The sequence below is a fragment of the Chelon labrosus genome (genome assembly GCF_963514085.1).
Source record: "Chelon labrosus genome assembly, chromosome: 10".
Lineage (NCBI taxonomy): Eukaryota > Metazoa > Chordata > Actinopteri > Mugiliformes > Mugilidae > Chelon > Chelon labrosus.
This window is the reverse complement of record NC_140360.1, coordinates 26,521,797-26,545,570: the sequence shown is the minus strand read 5'-3', so window position 1 is coordinate 26,545,570 and position 23,774 is coordinate 26,521,797. Positions and strand designations below refer to the sequence as shown.

Here is a 23,774-nt window from a genome sequence, read left to right as displayed (position 1 = left end):
AGCTGTTGCAAACTGCAATTTCCCCATTGCGAGACAAATAAAGGTTTTTCTTATTCTTATTCTTAGTACTGTTAAATTGTATTGTGTTGTCATATTGTATTGGGTTGTGACAACCCCATTTTAGTCAGTGGGCTGTGCTAAATGACAGAAACACTTTCATGTTCAATTCAGTCAAGTTTAACAACACCACAAACTACATTCTCCAAAATGATCATCCACTTGAGGGGGGGGGGGGGGGGGGGGGGGGGGTGGTGTAATAGGACCAGCTCAGGTTGGGTTTTTTTGGGATAAGTTGATATCCAAGTATGGAGGAGTGTGGTAATGGTGTGCCTGTGGTGCCATGTCTGGTCATAGTTTCGTAATGGCTCGCAGGCATCTGGGACAGAGCGAGTGATATGATCTGAGAGCCTGTTGCAGCCAATCACAAAGCTCTGTCTGTTTCTCTCTCTCTCTCTCTCTCTCTCGCTCTCGCTCTCGCTCTCTCTGTGTCTCTCTGTGCAGATAAATGAAGCAGATTCACAGTCAGTAATAGTTAGGCAATACAAATTGAGTTTAATTACAAAACACAGGATTACCAGAAGAACATCTAAACATAGAATAAAAGTGCATTTTACATCAAAACAAGTTTTAGTTTGTGCAAATATAAATAAGTAAAATCATTTTTTTTGTCTCTTGTTGTTGTTGATGATGGTGTGAAATGCAAAGAAACATCTGTTCTCTAAATTGTGAAAAAGGAGTTATGTCACAATGAAAACAATTGATTTTTAGAGCACTACGAAGATGAAATCCCAGATATTGCGTTCAATTTCCTGTTTCAGACCTAATCATGAGGTCTTTAGTTTGATTGTTCCTCTTCAAGTGTGTCCAGTACATTTTCTTCAACTGTGGCCTCATAATCTAAGAAGATTTTTCTTATGTTGCATAGGTTCTCAGCTCTCATTTATTTCACCAGCCTTTAAAACGAGTTTGCTTTGAATGGTTTGTAAACAATGAGTGCTCTGAGAGTCAGTGTTGTCTTGACTGCAAGGAGTAAATTGTCGGTAACATGAGACCTTCTGTTGCTTAATACAAAATGCCAATTGTCTAGAGGCTCAGGGGCTTGGTTTTCATAGCTGGAAGCATTTTGTTATGAGATTGTGTTTAAACTGGCTTTCGTACAGTTAGATATATTACAGCCTGCAAACCCAGCGGTCACCTACAACATTAAAGCCACTGATGGGTAAAGTGAATAACATCTCAGTGCAATGGAAAGTTCTGCTGGGAAACCTTTGATCCAGGCTTTCACGTGGATGTTATTTAAATGTTGTTGCTAACTAGGTACCCCCAACCCATAGCATCGACACTCTCCAGTGGCAGCAACCGTGCCTTGCAAAACAGTGCGGCTGCCCCACCAAAAAAATTATATGTAGGAAAAGCTCAAAAAACCATGAAAAATCAGCCCAAACTCTCCAGTCCCCAACTAATCAAGTATCTGTGGCATGTACTGGCCCCTCCCCTCAACCCATACGACCCAAAGACTGGGTACTAGGCAGCTGGCTTTAATATGGCTGATTGGTGGATACTAGGAGTAAATGGTACTTCACAACCAAGGCACGCTGCCGTTCCAGGAAATACTGGATAAATTCTTGGGACATTAAAGATTCATAGTATTAATACATTTTTGTAGAATACACAGTTGACCTGACTTTCAAGGTTGGGAGTAATAATTAATCGTGGTGCGTCCTGGTCAAATACATTACTGCAGGACCTGTAACCCATCCCATTTTAGTTTTATTTTTGATGGCGTTTCAGAACTTGTGTCAGAACTATTTCAAGTTATTGTATCAAATCAATAATACAGTTATTTTATTCATAATACTCTCACTCACCGTAAGTCCACTCAGTGTGCTGGAATGGCAGCCTCATCTCAACCTCTGAGTAAAAGGGAATGCATCTCGACATGCTGCCTATTTCAGATCTTAAAATTGAAAGGAAGCTTCAATAAAGGATACTTATACGTGGTATGAATGGACCCTATAGTTCAGTGGCAGCAGGGTTGTAAACTGGCGAGTGATGAGCAAAATGTTGAAACAGTGATAACTCATGCAAATCGAATTTTCAGCCAGTTTGAACTACTAAAAAAACAGTTTCTGTGAAGACTACATACTATTAAAATGCTTTGTGTTGGTTAACCATATTTACCGAACCCCGATATGGCTAAACATTGCTTTAAATATGAAAAAAAAAAAAGATGAGATGCGGATTTTTGGGACTGACCTAGTTTATGTGATTGTTATGCCTCCGAAAATGTCAGCCTTGTAGATCTCTTCCCTATATCTAATCTACAGATAATCAGTCAACTCCCTTTTCAAATGCAATCTCTTTATTGAGTTTGTTGTATAGATCTGTTGTTGTATAGATCTGAGAAAGACCCAATATGACCTGGGAAAGATCTATATTTCACCTATATTTCAGAGGAGCCAACCTACCACAACCAAAAAATGCAGGGTTGGACTTTGAATTGGCTGTTAAAAGTATTGAATACCAACTTGTCATCCATTCTGTTCATCTTATCGATCGTGCAGCCTAGGGCCAAAGTTCAGTTGTGTGCTGAAGGCGTTACCTTTTGTCAAAGGTAAAACCCATTCACTGTGTAGAGACAGGCAGAGTGAGAGAAAAGGAAAGAACAAGCACCATTTTCTCGCACAATTGGCATTCTTACCAACTTGAGCAACTGTATAAATGTCTTTGACTCTTCAAGGATTCGATTGCACTGCAGGTATGTAAAGCTTTCAGAACGCTGGCAAATGTCTAAACATTTGGTCATTGTCCAGTAAAAGTCACTAAGTGCAGTAAGGCTGTAGTGCTTATCATGTGAAACTAACCCTGTGTGAGCAGTCTCACAGTACGGGAATTAGTTTCATTTAGGAATACAGCCTTTTTGAATAGAATAGCAGATTCAGTTCAGCAGTTTTGTTTCATCAAAAGCTGTTCCATGAACTAGGTTTTAAAAAGCTGTGTGGCTGTAGTTAAAATCATAGGCTTAATTAAGAAAGAAAGAAGAAATGGGTTAATTCAAGGTTACTATTTAATTAACCAAATCATGTGCTGCTCTAAACACAGAGGGAATTATTTGTTTCTACACGCCCTGTATTAAAAGGTTCAGGTTTTTGTGATAAAACATAGATAAGTCATACCGCGACTTTTGCACCTTCAGAGTCCAGATCCCTTTGAAATGTTTTGGGGGTTTGAAACAGGCAGTAAATCCAAGCTGACATCAGAGACTGGCAGGCCATAATGCAATTTGCCCACAAGAACTTATTTCTGCTAAAGAGGCCAGTACTAGCTTCAGAGGCCAAGACGAAACTCACTTCTTTTTTTTTTTTTTTCCACAGAAGACATGAATGGAGATTTTTGTTCAGCAAATGACTGAAAAAGCTAAATATGTAGACATTGTTTCAAAGCGTTTGCCAGTCATTTCCAGTGTGCTCACTTTTTCACATGACTGTTTGTGATATCCAGATCGTTTAGAGCCTCATGTATCTTAAGGTTAAATCAAGTTCAAAGCTTATTTTGTCTAAAAGGAGCTGCTGCTGGTTAAAGGTGTCTAGCCAAGTACTGAGCTTCTATCAAACAAATGAGTCAACGTGTAAGTCAACATTTGTCGTATTTGCCATGTGGGCTGTGTCATTGAAGAGAAAATGTTCCTTTTCAGTGTGGTTTCCTTGTACTATTGCTAAGCTCAAGCATATCGGTTGTAATGGTCAGGGAAATAAGCCGGTAGACTTTGTCACCATGATTCGTGTTGTCACTAAAGATTTTCATTAAGTGCACACTGGGCAGTGATAATGATCCAAACAACAATTAAGAGATAGGAGTTAGGAATCTTTTATTGAACATTAACTTGCCACCAGTGGGAAGTGATTGTTTCTGAAAGCAGTTTTAATGGTGATTAATTAACACTGTCATGACCCTCTCACTAACCTGTACTGTGTGAAGAATTAAACTGGAGCTGGTTGGTTGGTTCCACTTATCTGATGGTTGCACTCAACTGGATGAAGAAAGTTTCATCTGTAGATAGCACTGTGATAGCCTGGAACCTAGACCAGTTACCCCTGCCGGCAGATTTATTTGTGGTGGAAAGGTCTGGAGTCACTCCATGGAGGCTAATTTGTTTACAGTTGATTGGAACATGCCCCAAAAAAGAAATCATGATGGTGTTTTACCAGCTAGCGCTATGATGTCCCGCATGCACATTGTTACCACCAATTGTGTCAAATTATGCTTAATATCTAAGGCAAATATGTTAAGCTTGCACAATCAGTTGTTTGGTTGTCCATTAAACTTCACTCTTTTAGTCAAAGTTTAATTGTTAGTGCATATTTTTGAATTTGAGAATTACAGGTCATATTGGGTCTTGAGTTTAAAGTGAGTGAACAGAGAGTAACAAAGACCTAGAATGTCTGTGACAGTAGTGTCCTGATTATGTAACTACTAGAAATCTCTCTGTTTGCACTCATCGGGCCATGATGGACAAGATTCCTGCTCAGACAGGCTAAGCAGATTTTCAGCTCAAAGCCTAGGTAGCTGGGAATGACTGAAATGACAGCTTTGTAGTATCTTCATAGAATGGCAGTTGTGTTTTAGAAGGTCATAGGTTTTGCTGCAGAAATGTTAGCATATGTTAAAACTAGCATTATGTCTAGTAGTTGTATCATATACAGTACATGGGAATATTAGTCTAGAAATTCCTCTAAATTGCAGTGCAGCTCAAATGCAGTGCTATAAAAAATGCTTCCAATCACTCAGATTTTGTTGATGCGGATGAAGACTTGACTTTGTTTCATTGTCAGTCCTGGTAGAAAAACCTTTGATTTCCATTCATTGATTTTGTTTGTTTGTTTGTCTCTGCAGGTAACTAATTGACACCAAAGAAACAGACTTCTTGAGTAACATCAGCCGTCTGCTTGCTGCTGGTTTCCCATTATTGACTGATTGGTTTGTCCTGGTATCATTCTCCTGTGGTCAAGACATTTGCCAGCGTGAACCTGATTTCATCTCGACACTAAACGAACATTGTGCCGTTTCCCTGGTGACTCTACAGAGGGACCTTGATCGACAGGTCTCCCTCCAGAGGAACTCTGCAGGGCAGCCACCAAAAGGAACATGTGCTAGAAGTCAAATATCTGTCCTAATTGACTGGTCAGCTTTGACTCTAGAAAATGAGCAATGAGGACGAGTTCTACGATGCCGTCACAGGTAGGTGCTTCTAGCAGGCTATCATTTTTTTTTTCAATTATTTACAGGTGGACCCAAAATCTTTTCCAAAAAAAAGGAAAACATTGCTGTATTTATAATCTTGGGAATGGCAAAACTCAGTGTTGTAATTTTATTATTTTTGATGACAAATATAGAAAGGATTTATTCAGAGGGAAAAATCAGTTGACTCTAAATAAATCTGATAATTCAAATTGTTTGGTTTGTCAAATTACCCGTAGCCTAAGGCAATGTCAATAAAATGTCTGTTTTATGTGAACAACAGTCCAAAATATAAAGCAAACCATAATCTAAATCATGTAGATGTCATATTACATAAGAAAAGCAGCATAATATTCACAGTAGTTCCTATTTTTCTTACATCTTAATTTACCGCCTGATAAATTTACTCTTATACTTATTACAGCTCAGTAGACCAAAATCCCCAGATGACGCTGGAAAAAGTCATCCTGCTGATTTATTATTTGAATCATTGCTATCTGCTCACTTATTTTAGCAGGAGTTATAACTCAGTTTTGGCAGTTCATAGACCAAATACATATACATATATGTACATATACGTATGTGTGGATTCTTTTTTATTAAAGTGTGTATCCACAGGGATTGGAACACTGTTTTTCCTACAGGAGTCCTAATTAGATGGTTTGTTTTTGTCATAGAGGCATAGTACCATCCATTGAAATCCAACCTGTCTTGGTCTGATGATTAGTTCAATAATTCAGAGGATGCTTGTCTTTCAGTCATGATCAGTAATGTTAACGTTCTGGAGAGTGCATGGTTCATGCCTGTATGTCTTTGTATTGGATTTGGACACAGTACAAATCTCTAAATAGATGCATAGATGTGTTTTTAAAGGGGTTGTTTTCACATTAAGTGTGATATTCTGTGGTTTGGTTTGCAATGAAGCAATGGAGTCGTGTGGCGTCAGTTAGGTCGTAATTAACCAAAATCAGCTTTGTTTGATGTCCCATCTTGAGGAAGATAGCCGAATGGATTCACCAACCCTCCTGACTTTTAGTAATCATTTATTTTTTTGTGGTTTCACATTTCTTATTCCATAGAGATCTTACACAGTAGTCCTTTAAGTCAACACCCATGGGATATCATGCGTCCTAATGTTACAGTCATCATGAAGGGTCTGATATCCATGCATTAGCTAATTACAAAATGAATTTTTAAATTCGAGTCTGTTTCACCAGACTGTGGAGAGATAGACTTTGAACAATATTTTTTGGACAGAAGTTACTGTTGGGGTTATGGTGGTTCACTCATATAGGGAAATGCCAACTGTGGCAGCAGTGAATGTTTGGAAATGACTTTGAAAAATAGCGGAATGCAGATTAAAAACATTTAACATTGGTAGAAATATTAGCTAGAGCATTAGTCTTTGGTGCAGTGCTGAAGGGTTTACAGACACGGTTGTATTTGTATTGTATTTATTAGCATCATTGTATTGAATCTTTATGCCATTTGTGGTGCTGCTATTATATCCTTTGCAAGTAGATGTTTCCATGCAGATATAAATAAAAGATACAAAGTGTGTGTGTCTGCACCTGTCCCTCTGCCATTATTATGATCATCTTACTAATCGGAGACAGATGCAGACCAGGCCTGATGAATTATTCATTAGCACATGTGCACCGTGATCAGCATCAGGTGGCGTCCAACTCGAACTCATAAGAGACTTTCACAGCTCTGGCTTTATACTTGATAAATTCACTTGTGTTTTATATCAGCACCATTATTACTATTATTTTTTTAGTCTGCTGATATTGCTTCTACCAGTTGCAGATCTTTATTTAAAATCTTGTAATGTAATGTACACTGTACTAGTTGGATTTGACTCTGATCCAGTTTGGTAATCTTGTCGAGCATGTTGTAAATTAGGCCACGTCATATATAGATTTAATGAATACCCACTGTGACATAATACTTACGACTGCGTGGTTGTGTTTGCTTAATGATGACAAACTCTATGGTCTATTTTAAGCTGGTAAAAAGGCCCCACCTTGTCTCCACCCTACATCATTAAGTACTCAGATGCTGTGTGACCATGTAAGGTGTAGCTCTATTGTTACTGTCCAACTCGATGACTAGCAAGTTTTCTGTTGTTTTTTTTTAATAAAATTAAATGACTGCACAGTGACAATTTGTAAGCTCTTTGCCATTAATTAGACTGTTTTACATCTTGGAACATCGGAATCGCGAAGGTAAACGGTTGCAGACAATCAATAAAATTTGCCAGTCAAACCCAGCCAAATAGTTCCTGGTGCATAGCAGTATGCAAAGCATTGTCTGTGAAGGTATAATGTTGCAGACGAGCCTCTAATATTTAATCCAAAAGTGTCTGCCAGCAAAATCATTTGTCTATTTGGGCCTATTTGTGTCTCAATCATATAACTAGTTTTAATAAGGCTTTCTATGTTTGCAAAGAACAAACATTGGCGTTGAGGCATAGCTGACTGTATTATGTTCCATTTTTATTCGCAGGCCTGGATTCAGACGAGTCGTATGAGGGGGTGTCAGAGGCCAGTTTCAAAGATGCACAAATGTCTGATAGCAGCAAGCAGAAGAACAATGGATCAGTACCACAGGCTAACGGCATCAAGAAACACAGGTACTGCTGCATTCCAGCACCACATTCCATTAGTGGTGTGTTTGTAGTTGCTATTATGTGTTGTTCAGTATTTGAAGACATGTTTTGACACAGTGTTTTGGCTGGGTTACAATTTTTGTGATACCTTGCCCAAAAGGACCAGGGGTCAGTTGCGACAGCTGGAAGTACACCTGGCTGTAAGACTAGGCTGGGCGAAAATACGTATATTTAACCCTGCTGCACCATCTAAGCATTGTGTTATGTCTGGGACTAAATATTATGCCTTATCAGAGGCAGGTGAAACAAGATCAGCAGGATAATACAATGGCTTCTGTTATACTGTACACTCAGTACTGTACATCATTAAAGGTTCAGATTGTGTGCAATGCAGACATGAGACTTACTGATGTGGTGACGCAGTAGTCTGCACTGGACCAGGGATGAGGGATGGCCCACCAGCATTATTGTTGGAGTCAGTGCACATTACTGCAGAGCTCACTCATTTTTTTCTTTCTTTGCATAGTTACTGAATGAGTAAAAGTGATAGCAGCAGTCATTTTTAATGTAATTCTTGGCACAAATGGAAGTTAATGTAAAGTGTTTCCCACAAGATTTCGCAAGATTGCTTTTTGTTTGTTTTGTTTTATTTTTGGGTGGGGGTATACTGTCTTAATAAAAAAACTATAATTATGGTACTATCCCACCTATTAAAAACAATTCATACAGTATATTAAATGTCTGTACATAGAATAAGAGAATCTGTTTTTTTATCAGTCTGTCATTAAATTGCCGTAATGACGCTAATATTGGATTTAGCGACAATTAGCAGCAGCCTGTGCAGTTTGTGTGTGTGTGGGTGTGGGTGTATGTATGAATACTAAACATAATGCTGTTGATGTGGCTTTCTGTGGACAAATGTATGTAAGATTAAATAGTATTAGCACATTTAACTCTATTAGCTAGCTCTTATAAGGTAAAGCTAGTTCATGTTATGTATGGACCATGCTGGAGTAAATTTGACCCTGGTGAGCCACCATAGCATTAACATTGTATGGAAAACCCTGACTCATTCTAGTACTGCACTAGAATGAGTCAGGGTGGACACACATTTTCTTCGTTGGACTGAGCCTAGTCATAGTTTCAGTTAGTTGTAGATGGTGCGATGGGTGGAAATATTTATTTCAAGGCTTGACGTAGCTATGATCGATGAAGGGTTTACGCCCAACTTTCCAAGTCTAACTGGCTTACCCAACCCACTGTCTTTTGTTTGGTGTCTTTTAATAGTCTTTTCTACATGTACTTGCTTACAAAGTTACACTTGACTTTTTGGTCCTCTGTTTGAACAAAATATGTGATCATACTGATGACTTCTTTAACATGGAGCCGAGTATTACCTAGCGACTTAGCAACGTCTGTTAGGTCTGGCAAGTTTCCATAGCCGCTAATGAGAAATGATTAATCCTGGAACGCATCAATGTACCACTTTTCTTATGAAAGCAACACAGACGTGTGTCTCACAAGTAAGAGTTCAGAACAACTAGTTGACTTAGGAAATTCACCCCTGTATGGGGGATTAATCCTTAAAACCAAATTAACTAACAATCAATTTTCAAATACCCAGAACAAATGACCTAAAAAGTCATTAACTCCAGAGTTTCTGCCCAGTCACTCAGTCACGAGAATTGAAGGAAGAGTGCAAGTAAAGAGAGGTGTATAACTTATCTCCTTTTGAATGACCTCACTTGGCTTTATATACCATGTTTAAACAGTTATCTTCATGTCGCATTCCTGTGTCTTCTGCCCTGCTAACAAACCTGACAGACCATAACATGCCCTCATTCCCTTGCTTTCGGTGTCATTTCAGGACGTCTTTACCTGCACCCATGTTTTCCAGAAGCACTATCAATATCTGGAGTATCCTGAAGAAATGTATCGGGCTGGTAAGGACACACTGGTTTCGTGTCACGGTCCAAGTACTCTACACATACAGAGAATAACAGCATTGATACCATATACAGTTGGTACGGAAACTATTCAAACTTCCTTAAATTTTCACTCTGTGTTATATTCCAGCCAATTGCTAAAATCATGTAAGTTAATTTTTTTCCTAATCAGTGTATACGCAGCACCCCATTTTGACAGAAAAACACAGAAATGTAGACATTTTTGCAAATTCATTGAAAAAGAAGAACTGAAATATCACATGGCTGTAAGTATGCAGGCCCCCGAATATTTAACTCAGGAGCTGTCCATTTCTTCTGATCATCCTTGAGATGGTTCTACACCTTCATTGGAGTCCAGCTGTGAGGAAAAAAAAAACAACTTAAATGATTTTAGCAAGGGCTACAATATAACAAAGAGTGAACAATTTAAGGAGGGCAGAATACTTTCCTTACGCACTGTATACCATTACCAGCCTAGTCAAATACAGTTGGCTTTTTTCTTTCAAACCAATTTTTACAAGCTGCATTAAAGTTTTACTGCCCACATTTGGCAATTATTTTGGAGATTCTGAAATATTGGCCAGCAATTCCGCTCCAATGGAATCAAGATGGACCGCATCCAAGAAATTCAAATACTTTCGAACAACGTAATGTTTGCCAGTGTGAAATGATGTTGTCTTTTTTTTTTTTTTTTTTTTTACAGGAACTGTCCAAGATCACAATGCCCATTGCCTTCAATGAGCCTCTGAGCTTCCTGCAGAGAATCACAGAGTACATGGAACATACTTACCTCATCAACAGAGCCTGCTCGCTGTCCGACTCCATAGAGCGCATGCAGGTCAGAGACGCTCAGATGCACATGCTTACTATTTCACCTACTTAGCATGCTGTTGACTGTTCATTTGTCTTACCTTCACCAACCTTTAGACTGCAGTGGAATTGCAAAAAACCAACTGTCTGAAGGAAACTTTTAGTTCCTGGGCCTTAAAGCTTTGGGTATTTTAGGTGGAAACACAGCTAATGTACCAAATGCAGGCCCATGAATATCCAGTGAAACAGCTCAAAGGAAAACATAGACACATACGATACTGGACTCAAAAAATAATTGTGACACATATGGACACATATGGAAAAAGTCCAAATAGATGCTGAGGAGAACAAACACCGTGAAGGTTACTTGTTGCAGACACGCTAACATGGTCTGTACTTGTTTGTCTTCAGGCAGTAGCTGCTTTTGCTGTGTCAGCTGTTGCGTCTCAGTGGGACAGAACTGGAAAACCCTTCAACCCTCTGTTGGGAGAGACTTATGAACTCACCAGGTAGAGACATGCACGTACATCCTGTTTTTTTTTTTGTTTTGTTTTTTGAGGACACCCTGGTAACAGGTAACTCATTCTGCCTTCTTTACACCTGTCCCCTACAGAGAGGACCAGGGTTTCCGGCTGGTCTCAGAGCAGGTATCCCATCACCCTCCAGTCAGTGCCTTCCACGCAGAGAGCTTGGCCGGGGACTTCGTCTTCCACGGCTCCATCTACCCTAAACTCAAATTTTGGGGCAAGAGTGTTGAGGCGGAGCCCAGAGGGACTATCACGCTAGAACTACTCAAGTAGGTCACAATAAATATTTTTCTGATCCAAAATAAGTTTCTTGTCACATGTTTTTCACTTGTTTCTCTATCTTTCTCTCTTTTACTTTGCCTCATCATATTTACTTTTTTCTCTCCTCCTCCGCTCCAGGCTCAACGAGGCATACACATGGAGCAACCCTTACTGCTGTGTACACAATATCATCCTGGGCAAACTTTGGATAGAACAGTATGGTACAGTGGAAATAGTCAACCATAGGTAAATAAAGGATGCATGCATTGGAGATCTTGTGGTGATTGCTAAATATGAGAAGTGCTGTGTAAATAGTCCTCAAAATATAGCTGTGTGTGTGTTATTCACTAATAGACATGTCTATTAGTGAATAACTACTAGTTAGCGTAATAAGTTAAACGAAGAAGTTGTTTTTCCTTCTTGTCAAATTTATTGACCACAGTGATGGATCCACAACAGACTTTGGAAAAACTGTTGCTTCACTCATCTTTTCAAATTTTGTTTGAATAACTTGTTTTGCTACCCTATGAACTGTAGACATGGATACAATATGTATTAATTCTGTCTAGAGAGAAAGGGTTGAATCAAGTATTTACATGGTTATTAGGCATGAATATTTTCTTAAAAAAAGGTTTATCAAAGGTTTACACCACCCTTCTCAATCTGAATGAATATTCCCTCCGATCACTCTGGATTAGGTCAGTCTGTTCTAATTAATGATGTTACATTAAGGCTCATATTCAATGATTAGCTGACCAGTGGCCCTGTAAACACATCTATAATTTATTCTTTAAATTGTCAAAATAATGACGAAATACCAACCCAAGGTGGTGTCTGTGTCTGTGAAAAGCTTGTTTTGTCAATTCAGTTTCCAAGGTTGTGAAACTAATAAAACTAATAACTGACTATAAGTTCAACCAAAGGGCTCAGTCTTCCATGAAGTAGTTGGATTTTCTTGGTGCTCAGATTAAGTAGATGTTTGACTTTTCCCTGAAGAACAAACTGAACCACAGCCAATTTCAACTGTCATATCCGATACACGGTTGCCCCGATTCGCACACAAGGAGCTGTGAAGCAGGCCTACACAGATAAATGTTGCTCTGACTGGATGCACACAAATAAACATGAACTTAATAAAGCTTTATTTCTGTTCACCTTTTTGCATTGAGTTCAGCTTCATTTACAATCACTGTGCTAGTGTTAGTTAAGTTAACAGACTCGTCTTTCCTTTTTTCCCCTGCAGCACTGGAGACAAGTGTGTGTTGAATTTCAGGCCATGTGGGATGTTTGGCAAAGAGCTGCACAAAGTGGAGGGATACATCCAGGACAAGAGGTTTGAGTTTACTTTGATATTGCCACAGTATGAATGTACTATTTTTAGTTTTAAAAATTCCAAAGCTGTTATAGTAACTGGTTTCTCCTGTTCTCCTCCATTCATGTCTTGCTTTTCTGTTATTCTTCTTCTTAATACCAATTCCTCTTTCTTCATCACCTTTGTTTCTCCTCTCTCCTGTTTCCTCATGTCGCCCCTCTTCTCCTTATTCTTCTTCTTTCTTCTTCCTCTTCCACCATGCGTTCTGTCTTTCACTCCTTCCAGTAAAAAGAAGATCTGTGTCATCTATGGAAAGTGGACGGAGTGCATGTGGAGTGTCGACCCTCAGGCCTATGAGGCCCACAAGAAGTCGGAGAAGAAAGGAGATAACAAAAAGCAAAAAAATGTGAGAACGTGTGTGAATTGCTCTCTGATGTTTATCAAGCCCGCTGAAGTTTTTAGTGCAGATCTAATAGATTTATGTTGCCTTTAATTCACTCAGGTTCTCAACACTATTGGGTTGTTTTTTTTAATGACATCACTTTTGGTCCCATTTGTTTGTTTCCTATCTACCTTGATTTCCTGTTGCTGTCCACAGCCCTCTGTGTGGTCTTTGCCAGGTAAACCAACAAGGTTGTGTAGACAGGTGCTGAGGTTTCTGCTTTAGTCTTTCTCATTTAACTGTAGTGAAGCGCAATAGCTGCAAAATGCATCTACAGTTGATATCAGACGTTTACATACACTTTAGCCAAATAATAGTTAAACTCGGTTTTTCACAATGCCTGATATTTAATCCTTGTAAACTTTGACTTTTAAATGTTTGCAACTTGGGTCAAACGTTTCCTGCAGCCTTCCACAAGATTCTTAGAATAAGTTTCAGAAATATTAGCCTATTACTCCATATACAGGACTAGTGTAACTGAGTCAGGTTTGTAGACCTCCTTGCTCACATATGCTTTTCCATTTCTGACCCCAAATATTCTATTGCGTTGAGGTCAGGGTCAACTTTCTTATACTAATTTGATTTTGTGCCACCTTTGGATGTATACCTGGGGCCCTTGTCCTTTTGGAGAACCCTCTTGGACCAAGGTTTAACTTACTGCCTGATGTCTTGAGGTTTTGGGTCAGTATAGCCACATAACCTTCCTTCATCATTTGCCATCTGTTTTCTGAAGTACACCAGAAAACAACATGATGCTGCCACTGACGTGCTATAGTTGTTAAAGTGGTTAAAAATTCAGTTTTAATTATGTCAGACAAAGTGTATGTGAACCTCTGAGCTCAGCTGTAGGTTTGACACAGATCATGACAGAAACTGTGATATAGATGGTAACTGTAACCTACCCCTGAATATTTTAGTTTTGCAGTTTCGATATACCAGTGATTACACTGAGGTTATCATTTCCAGGATGAGCTTGAGGGAGCAGAGAACGACGATGCAGATGACATGCCCGAAGTCCAAGAGACGGTGTGTGTGGTACCAGGCAGCACTCTGTTGTGGAGGATAGACTCCAGACCGCCACTCTCTTCCACGGTATTACACTAAAAATCACAAACGCACGCAACATTGCCTTCAGCAAATACACGCACAAGTGGAAATCACACACCTTGGAACGAGTCAGTCAGTGCTGTCGAAACAGAGATTCTGTTTGTTCTGTATCACCTAAAAATGGTTTTGTTGACATTAAGCCTGGATTAGGTGCTTTTCATGCACACGGCGGTTACAAACCTGTAGTTGAGCAAACAAAGACACAGGTGATAAGCAGCTGTTGTCAGTGGATTTTCTGAACATAATGCTGATGGTTGATTTTGGTGAGTGACAAAGCAGATTTGATAAATGTGCGAGCGTTAACGGACCATATTTCTGCACACACACACGTACTCAGCAGCTCCTATCCCTTCTCTTCCCTCCCCAGATGTACAACTTCACTAACTTTGCGATGAGTCTCAATGAGCTGGAGCCTGGCATGGAAACCACCTTGCCCCCAACCGACTGCCGCTTCAGGCCTGACATCAGAGCCATGGAGAATGGCAACATGGGTAAACTGAGTGTTTAATGTCTTTTCCTTTACCTGAACGTACAGTAACAATCAAAAGTTACAGCTGTCATTTAGAATATTCTGTTAGAAATAGTGTGCTACATTTCATCTGGGCATTACATCTTTTTTTCTAACTGGAGACAAAAAGTATGTAATAATAAGGTGACGCTGCCACCTGCTGGATGCCTGTTGGATGTCTGTAGTACTGGCCGTGAAATAGGAAAGCAATCTTATCAAAATAAAACAACTTCATTCACAAACGGCTCCACCTGCTGACTTTCTGACTTTTGTTCTTGTGAAGAAGAGGCCAGTAAGGAGAAGGAGAGACTGGAGGAGAAACAGAGAGCTGCCAGAAAAGATAGAGCCAAGAATGAGGAGGAGTGGTCTCCTAGGTAACAAACACACAACTGCACATGCACACATTAACTTTGCTCTCCAGAACTGACTTCAGTTGAGGTAGATAAACAAATGTTTCATCACTATTTGAGGTATCGGTAAGAAGGTGACACTTCAACTTTGCTGTCAAACAGTAGTCTAATATATTCACTGACATAGTTTATTTGTACAGGATGGGCTGGCCCACCACTTCTATAGCTATATCATTATAAGCAAATATTATGTGCACCTTTAACATTTTAGCAAATGCTCTTTTTGCTTTGTTGCTGAGAGTGCCATTCTTGTTCTGTTCATGTAATATGAACACCGTGCCCTGAGCAGCTGGACATTGGTTTGATTGATTTAGTGGATATGGTGCTGATCAAGTTTCTTGCATAGTTGCACTGAGAACTAAAGAAACGCATAAACACAACTGAATAACAGATAACACATGCTGGCACAAAGAGGTTGTTATGCTGCGGTGGGTTGTTTATAGTTGGGATTGTGCTTTTTCTGCACTTTCAGCCTTTACCTGGCTTTTGCCGGGGCAGCTTCCATATTTGATGAACATAAATACCGTGACTTGTCAACACGCACATTTAGTGATTAATTACACGAACGCGTTGTTACCGTAGACTGTATATAAACATGGATGCTGCGGCTCCACTTCCTTCCATTGGCCTTACTGACAGTAGAATTCCAAGGATACACGCGGCTCCATCTTGCGAGTTTGAAGCCAGAGTGCGGCGCGAAAATGGAACCACGGGGAGCTGCGTTGTCGACGACCCGCCCACATTTCCACCAGACTTGCTCACGTTTTCGCTTGATTAATACTGCGCTCTGCTCTACCTCCACCAGTTACAAAGAAATGTTGGATTACACATTGTATTGATATATATATTTATTTATTTATTGTTATCCTACTCTCATGGTCCCACTTTGTAGGGCGGTTGGCATGGCACCTGTGATGTCACATCCTGTTCTTATAGTGTTGAATAATTAACTAGAATGAAACTCATCAGAATAGTGGACACTTGAGTATGCATCAGTATTATACTAACTACCTAAAATACCAGAAACTGCAGCCTGGAGCTTTGACTTCAATTTTAAGGATAATGTCCCATTGTCCATCTTTAGACAGTCCATGGTTGTTACAGCCCTATTAAGATACTGCTGCTAGAGGTTAAGGTAATATTCCACACTGTTTTATGTTTTAGGTGGTTCCAGATGGGCCCCAGTCTGTACACTGGCGCTCAGGGGTGGATGTATACTGGCGGCTACTTCAGTAGGAACTACCAGGACCTGCCTGATATCTACTGATGGCCTGCTAGCCTTCATCCTCCTCCTCCTCTTCCACACCTGTAACCTGCAACGATCTGCCTGTCGTGAATTGGAGAGAAACGAAAAGAACCCCGCCTTTACTCTCATCTTCATCTCCCAGCCTCCGTCACCGTCTTTAAATGGTGACTCACTGGTGTCTAGTGAGTCTTCAGATGCTTTTATTCACTTGGAAATGGTATACCATCTGTCACGGCAGCCTTACTTTCAGCATCTTGTGTGATTTCGTCACCTTATGACCAGCAAACGCCCCAACGTCGTTTAGAGCACAATAACCATGTAATTCCTGGCAGAGGGTTGGTAGCTGTTAACAGCCCTCCAACTCGCAGCTCCAGTCTGAATGTTTAACGTCTTTGCAATCAAACTCTCTTCTCCGAGAAAACTGCTGCCCTCACCGATAGGCGGCAACAAAACTCACATGTGTCATAAATGAAAAAATAAGAGTAAAAACAACATTAATTAAGAAATAATATTCACAGCGATGGATTTATGGACATGGATGGACACCCAGTCGACGGAGAAATCAGGGATGTGAACGCTCCTTTGACTGAAGACGGATATTGAGGAAGCTTTTTCTTTATAGGAAACTTTTAAAGACTCAAGCACTATAAATAATTATAGATGACATATTACTCTTTGAGAAACCAGTTCATATATACTCACTGTCGGCTAAATTGGTAAAGAAAAACGCAAGCATGAACTCATTACTGTCCTCGTGTCATAAAACATTTAGCATCCACTGTTACTCTCCAGTTAACCTTCTAGTCCTGGTTTATGTATTGAAACAAATCAAGACAACTCCTTAAAAAAAAAAAAATGGATGTTTCCTCGACAGCAGAGCATGAGTGGGACCAAACCTGGAAAAGAAACCTCATGGAACCTCCTGGAATACATGGAGTCAGATGACATATGAGCTGTTGGCCCCATAGAAATGCAACTCTGTTGTCTTAACACTCAACCCAGAGCTCCAGCGTGTGTGGAAGAACAACCGTCAGTGTGATTGTCAGGAGAAAATATATTATGTGTCAACAGTGCGTGCTACTAGTATGTGAATTCATTCTGTGCAAGTTGGTAAAAGTGTTGGAGTACTGGCCCACAGTTTAAATGACATCCCAACTGAATGTTTATGCACAGCATGGACGCCTGGCCGACCGTGCTGATGTTTACTGATATTCAAACGGGCTTCACACAAGTGCAGAGAAGTCGGATTTATGTTTTTTACCCTGCAGTTTCTGCTCCCTATCTGTACTTAGACTGAGTAATGGAGAAAGTTTGCTGACTCAAAAACAAACCAGAAATCTGTTTTTCTCACGGTTTACCAAGCGAGGATTAAAGGATAAAACCTTGTGCATGTACATTCCTGCAGCGTTAAGACACCTTTAGTGATTTTAACAGGCTTGGCCTAACCTCCATCTGCTCTGGTGAGCAAGAGTGGGTGACATTAAGTCAAAAAACAAACAAAACAGTAAATGGAAGTAACAGTAACAAACCTGCACATTCATGGTGTGTTCACTTAAAGCGATATTCATTCCAGGAGACAGTGGGTTTTCCGTGTGAATGAGAATTCGAAAACATGAACCTCAAAGGTTTCCACCTTTTATTAACCCCACTGCTGTTGTAGCATGATTTAAAAACATTCATTCATTCAGTCGGTGTAATATATTTCACCATGCAGCTGTAGATAGTCTGCTCACATGGAGCGCTGATGGATGATCACTGATCATGATTACATGATTACCAGGCACAAGCCCAGGGGTCTGAGAGGTCACCTGCAAATTGCCGCCAGTGGAGACAAAACTACATCGTACATTTGCTAGATGGCTGCAGAGCCAGTGATGCTAGTCATTACTAGTCGGTGCCCAGGGCCTCATTGTTTCCTCCACGTTAGACCACCACCTTTTTCTCACCACACACAGCTTGCTGAAAAGAAAAAACTTCTCCAATGAATGTTAGCACAAAGGAGAGGATTGTTCAGATTCTTCCCAGCTGATAGAGCTTTTGTATTTGGACAAACATCTAATGTGTCTTTCCTCGAAACATTGACTCTATCCCTGTCCACCCACCAAATATTCATTTCCTTTCATTCCATCTGAGCAGGACTCGTCCGTTTTTGGGGATGGAGACATAAATCGTGTCTGTAAATCTGGAGCGGGAAAACATTAGATGATAGTGTGAGATTTTACTTTGAGTTAATGTCATGTTGGTGTTGATTAATAACAGATGTAAAATTCCTTTATTCAGAGAGTCAGACATAAGTTAATAATCATTTCTTCTGTTGCTTTGCTCTTGCTGCAGTTACTGTTTACCATGTACTTCTGTTTGCACTGGGGAAAAGGAGGCTTTCTTATTGAAAAACCTCCTCAAGGTTTCACTCGCTTAAATAATAAAACACGCAAAGTTAAATCCTCTCCAGTGCTCGTCCCGCAACATCCGACTGACAGAGGACGCCCTGATTTTTCACCAGTGCATTCAACAGTTACGTTCACAAAACCAACTCTATGCAATGTTTGCACCTCAGCGTATAGCTGCGTTCGTCTGATGTGTTACAGTTGCTTTCCATTCCCCTCACTCACCCACCCGTCTCCAGCTCCACAGCTTGAAGCGTCAGATGCGTCTCTAAATATTAATTTTGTAGTTTATTTTAGTATTTTTCAGATATTTGAGGAAAAAAAAAGAAAAAACTCACTGAGCTACTTGGCACTACATCTAGCCACGCTGTCACATCTTGTGCATGTCATGATTCGTGCCTGGATTTGTCATTTTTCCTTTCTCCTTTTTTTTTTTTTTTAATTCATGTGTTGATATTTGTGAGGTTTTACGAAAGACTTCAGTTGTCTTCTTTTCCACTTATGTAGCTTAAACATTTTCCACTATTTTACTTCTAGATCAGAACAGGTTTTAAGATCAGGGCTCGAAGGAAACGTCAGCTGAACACTTTTACTGGCTCATTTTACCAGCCAGTACAGTGTATTGGAAAGCACGTCGTCTTTTCCATCTTGAGTCCAGTCAGCTGCTTAAATTCACAAGTAAAGTCCAGAATGTCATTACTTTTGTGGTTGCAAATTCAGAGTTTTGTGTTCTTAAATACCTATTCTACCAACACTAATCCAGCTGCACTGTCAAAGGAGGCTCAAGACAAACACTGGTCAAATGCCACAGCTGTAGATGAATCTGAAGAGGAACAACAGGCGCTGGCATTTCTGACTGTAGAGTCATTTCAGCTGGTTAAATGGTTCAAGCAGCTAGTATACACTGACCAGTTACACGACTAACGCTCTGTCCCTTAACCAGTCCTTAGTTTAATGTTGCTTTGAGTGCCGGCTCTTCCTATTACAAATGTATTCTGTTGAATTTTATGTCATGTGGTTGTCGACGTTATATGTGTGTACAAGTGTTGCACAGAGGTAATCGCAAGCAAAATGGCATATTATTTTGTGCAATTGATTTATTTTTATAGTATTTAAACAGTTGTTTGGTGAGAACGTTGTAGCAGATGTTTTATTTAGAGGTGGGGAACTGTGAGGGGTCGTATCCATAACGTGGACAGCTTAATGAATGGAGGAAATGTCTACTAATAAAATCCTAATTTCAGTTTTTGGCCACGTCTCCTTTTTGAAATGAAAGGATAAACATTGGAACCATCTAAACATTATATGGCATTAATGGGTAAGAAGGATTTCAATCACTTGCTTTTGAAAAGGAATTCGATGAAAATGGAGTGGGTTATAGATAATATTTCTCAAAGTTAGTTTACTGTGGCTAGGGAGTCCAAGGGTAAAGCGTCTGCTCTTTATTCCATGCTTCTTTATTTACTTGTATTACGAAAATCAGTTATATTATTTTACAATATATAATTAAACTAATTCCACGTCACCCTGATAGCACACAACCTCAGGATGTCACCCAGGAAATATCCGGTTGTTCTGATGTGGAATTTCAGAATAAAAGCATTTTGATGATTTTAACCTTTTAAATGCCAGTTTGATTACTTAAAGTCTGTTACTTATGGTAAACAACGAGGTGATGATTATATCGAGTCATTGCTGTGAGATTAAAAAATGTGGTTACAGTGGGACTTAATGGGACATTATTGTCCTCTAAGGTCACAAGAGGACAGTAACTTTTAAATCTGATGCTACGCAAAAACTAATAATGCATTAATGTCAGTATTTTAATGATCTTGGTCATATCCAAGTCTGATTTGAAAAAAATGCCCCAGCCCCCCAGCATTAGTTTTATGGAAAATAACACATTTCTGTGTTTTTCATGTAAAAATCAGAGGCTTTCACAGCACTGTTGATCTTTTTATCAGCCCTTCTTTAAATCTTCATTAGGGTTATATTGTTCAGCAAAACAAATGAAAGCCGTTAGTTCAACAGTGTTTTCATGTAGGAGGTTGTGCCCTCTCACCTGCATGAAGCATGTCATAGTTTTCTCCTCCATCATCATCATCATCATCATCATCATCATCTAAAGGTGACATCGTCACCTCAGCACCTCCACTAGCAGACTGCAACTCTTCTGTGCATTTTCTACAGAAGTGAACTCCCTTTGAAAACATTCTGCCATTCACCTGTGTAGCATTAACGTTGTAATTGTGTTGCTAGTGTAATTATTTGGTGTGCTATATTGACTTACAGTGCTGCTTGAAAGTATTTCCGCCCCTCAGAATTTACTACATCTCATCATTAAAACGACTCAATGGAGCCTATCCCAGATGTCATTAGGCGAGAGGCGGGGTACGCCCTGGACAGGTCTCCAGTCTATCACAGGGCTAACACAGAGAGACACTCACACCTACGGCTAATTTAGAATCACCAATGAACCTAACCAGCATGTCTTTGGATGGTGGGAGGAAGCCAGAGTACCTGGAGAGAACCCACGCAGACACAGGGAGAACATGCAAACTCTACACAGAAAGGCCCAGTCGGCCCATGGATTTGAACCCGGGACCTTCTCGCTGTGAGGCATCAGTGCTAACCACCTCGCCACTGTGCAAATTAAATAAACATCTGATATAATTGCATAATTAACAATTACTATGGAACTGGTGCAAAACATTAGCTTAGTTTGTTCAAAAAAGTGTTGAACTTCAAAAGTTGGGCACTGAAACTAGCACTTCACCCTAGGACAAAAACTTTGATATGAAGTAGCTGTCAATTCAAGTCCACAATGAAAAAAGAGTCTGAAGGTCCCGCTAACATTGATACTGTATATGTGAAGATACATTACAACAGATAAAATATCTACTGTGCATGATCAGATAGTTGAGGAAGGTTGTGTAAACCAGATCACAGGAAATTAAATAACTGTTTTCTAACAAAGATCTAAAAAAAAAAAAAAGAACAAAAAAATCAAAGAAGAGCATACACAAAGGTTTTTATGTATTTGTCTTTTATTTCTTTTTCCTGATTGAAATGTATTGTAAGGTCATAATTTGTCATTCATCACATTACATGGCATGATGCACCAGGTCTACTACACCCATTTACAGGAGGAATACACGGAAACATACACAAGGTTTTACAATGGGGAAACAGGAAGTTTAGCTCATTGCACTTACAACAGTGAATGGAACACTTTGTAGTCGTTTTTAGGCTCTCGACCTTTTTTCTCTATTTTATTTTCACCCTCATCTTGCTCCAGTTGGGTTAGTTGATCTTTTTTTTTTTTTTTACTCATCTCCTTTGTCCAATTCGCCCTCTCTCTCTCCATCTGCATGTCCCACATGTCCCATAAAATGATCCGTCCACCCCAAAAATTACATGGAAGCCAGAATAATTCTTTTTTTTTTTTTCTTTGATGTTTTCGATGTCATCTCATTTTACAAACACAACATGTATAGAAACTCTACACAGACCAATATGTTTTTATTTCTTTTTTTTTTTTTTCATATCCGAATACAACTTTTATTTAAATGAGTTTTAAACAGTCCGCACGAGCCGGCCACATACGTACACAATGCAGTTTGTCGTTTATTATTCAAATCAACAACAATCTCTGGTTTGTTATGTAGGTTTTGTTGGTTTTATACACAAAAAGCACACGCTTGGGCACCGAGTTCCAGGCTTGCATACGCTCCAGCTTGTGTTGCCGCTTGGTGCGCAAAGGCCTCTCTCATGCCTCTCGTGGACGTGTGCCTGTGTGTGTTGTGGTATGTTGGAGATTTACATGTTGTACAGGACGTGTCCTTCATTTACACGTTGTTGTTGTCGAAGCGGACTCTGATCGGTTCTTATCTGGTATTTACACTGGAAAAGAGATGGCAGCCCGTGAGGTGGGATAGGTCAAAGGTGGGATAGGTCAAAAAGATCACGGGATGGCTGGGCGGGTGGGGGTGGGGGTGGGGGAGGTTGGCTGGGGGACAGGTGTCCAGGTCATGCACTTGTCATTTAACGTTGATGATTCATTACAGGTGAAAGATGAAGAAGCACTCCCTGATGGTTTTACTCTGACAGATGGACATCGCTCATGGTTTGTTTCAGCAATCTTTTACAACCTCTCACCCATGAAACATTTACTTTTTTATATATATTTATATATATATATATATACTTTTATTTTAAAATCCTTCACGGGTCCTGTTTTACTTTGACTGTCTACATGACCAACAGCAAGAGCAGTGGCCACTTCACTATGCTCTGTACAAGCACTGGATGCTACCTTTTTGGTTAAGAACACACACGCACAGTCTGGATTTCCCATACGCATTTTAAGCTGCATTTAAATACAGTTGACACAGAGAAACTGTGTGTTTCCATTTTTACAATCTGAAAAAAAAAAAAAAGTCCCAGACAAAGACAGCCGTTCTGACTGTGTGTAAATGCAGCCTTATTGCTGAGATGCGTCGAGTCGGATTGGAAGGCGGGTCAGGCCTTTTCAGATTACTTTGAAAACCTCTCATGGCTTCATCTGTCTATTGCAAACTAATAAACACAAGAAGTTTGTTCCAAAGGGTCATTTGAAATGACACAGAATTTAATATTGAGACTGGATTTTTCTCATTTTCAGAAAGCTAGTAACGATTTGGAACGCGACTCTTTGAGTTTATCTTTACTATCGTCTACATTTGTGCTTCAAACACCTCTGAAAAACCAGGCTGTGGCTCGGGTGGTTTTGCCCACTGATGATTGCCGTGGTCTGAAACGGGTCCGTTGCATTCCTGGATATAGACAGACACCACGCAGAGTATAGACAGAGACCACGACTGGCTAGAGGGCAGTAACAGGATGGCTTTCTTCAGTGACCAGTATTGTAGTATAAAAGCCCTTGCTGCTATGCATATTTAAGTGACCTTCGGTGGCTGTATTCACGCTG

General features: G+C 39.8%; 1 protein-coding gene across 2 annotated transcripts in view; it reads left to right on the top strand.

Moving 5' to 3' along the window:
• The window catches only part of LOC311494453 (oxysterol-binding protein-related protein 2-like), a 29,039-nt gene extending 8,991 nt beyond the window's left edge, over positions 1 to 20,048 (top strand). The window contains exons 2-14 of one of the 2 annotated variants that reach the window (XM_084553514.1): positions 4,894 to 5,238; positions 7,747 to 7,873; positions 9,717 to 9,792; positions 10,499 to 10,633; positions 11,017 to 11,114; positions 11,219 to 11,401; positions 11,532 to 11,639; positions 12,637 to 12,726; positions 12,991 to 13,111; positions 14,114 to 14,239; positions 14,622 to 14,745; positions 15,049 to 15,136; positions 16,337 to 20,048. In XM_084553514.1, coding sequence (XP_084409640.1) covers positions 5,202 to 5,238; positions 7,747 to 7,873; positions 9,717 to 9,792; positions 10,499 to 10,633; positions 11,017 to 11,114; positions 11,219 to 11,401; positions 11,532 to 11,639; positions 12,637 to 12,726; positions 12,991 to 13,111; positions 14,114 to 14,239; positions 14,622 to 14,745; positions 15,049 to 15,136; positions 16,337 to 16,439 — 1,416 coding nt within the window. In that variant the 5' untranslated portion in view covers positions 4,894 to 5,201 and the 3' untranslated portion in view covers positions 16,440 to 20,048. Of the gene's footprint in view, positions 1 to 4,893; positions 5,239 to 7,746; positions 7,874 to 9,716; positions 9,793 to 10,498; positions 10,634 to 11,016; positions 11,115 to 11,218; positions 11,402 to 11,531; positions 11,640 to 12,636; positions 12,727 to 12,990; positions 13,112 to 14,113; positions 14,240 to 14,621; positions 14,746 to 15,045; positions 15,137 to 16,336 lie in introns of both variants that reach the window. The other variant, XM_084553513.1, reaches the window with a different exon arrangement.
• The last annotated feature ends 3,726 nt before the right edge of the window (positions 20,049 to 23,774 follow it).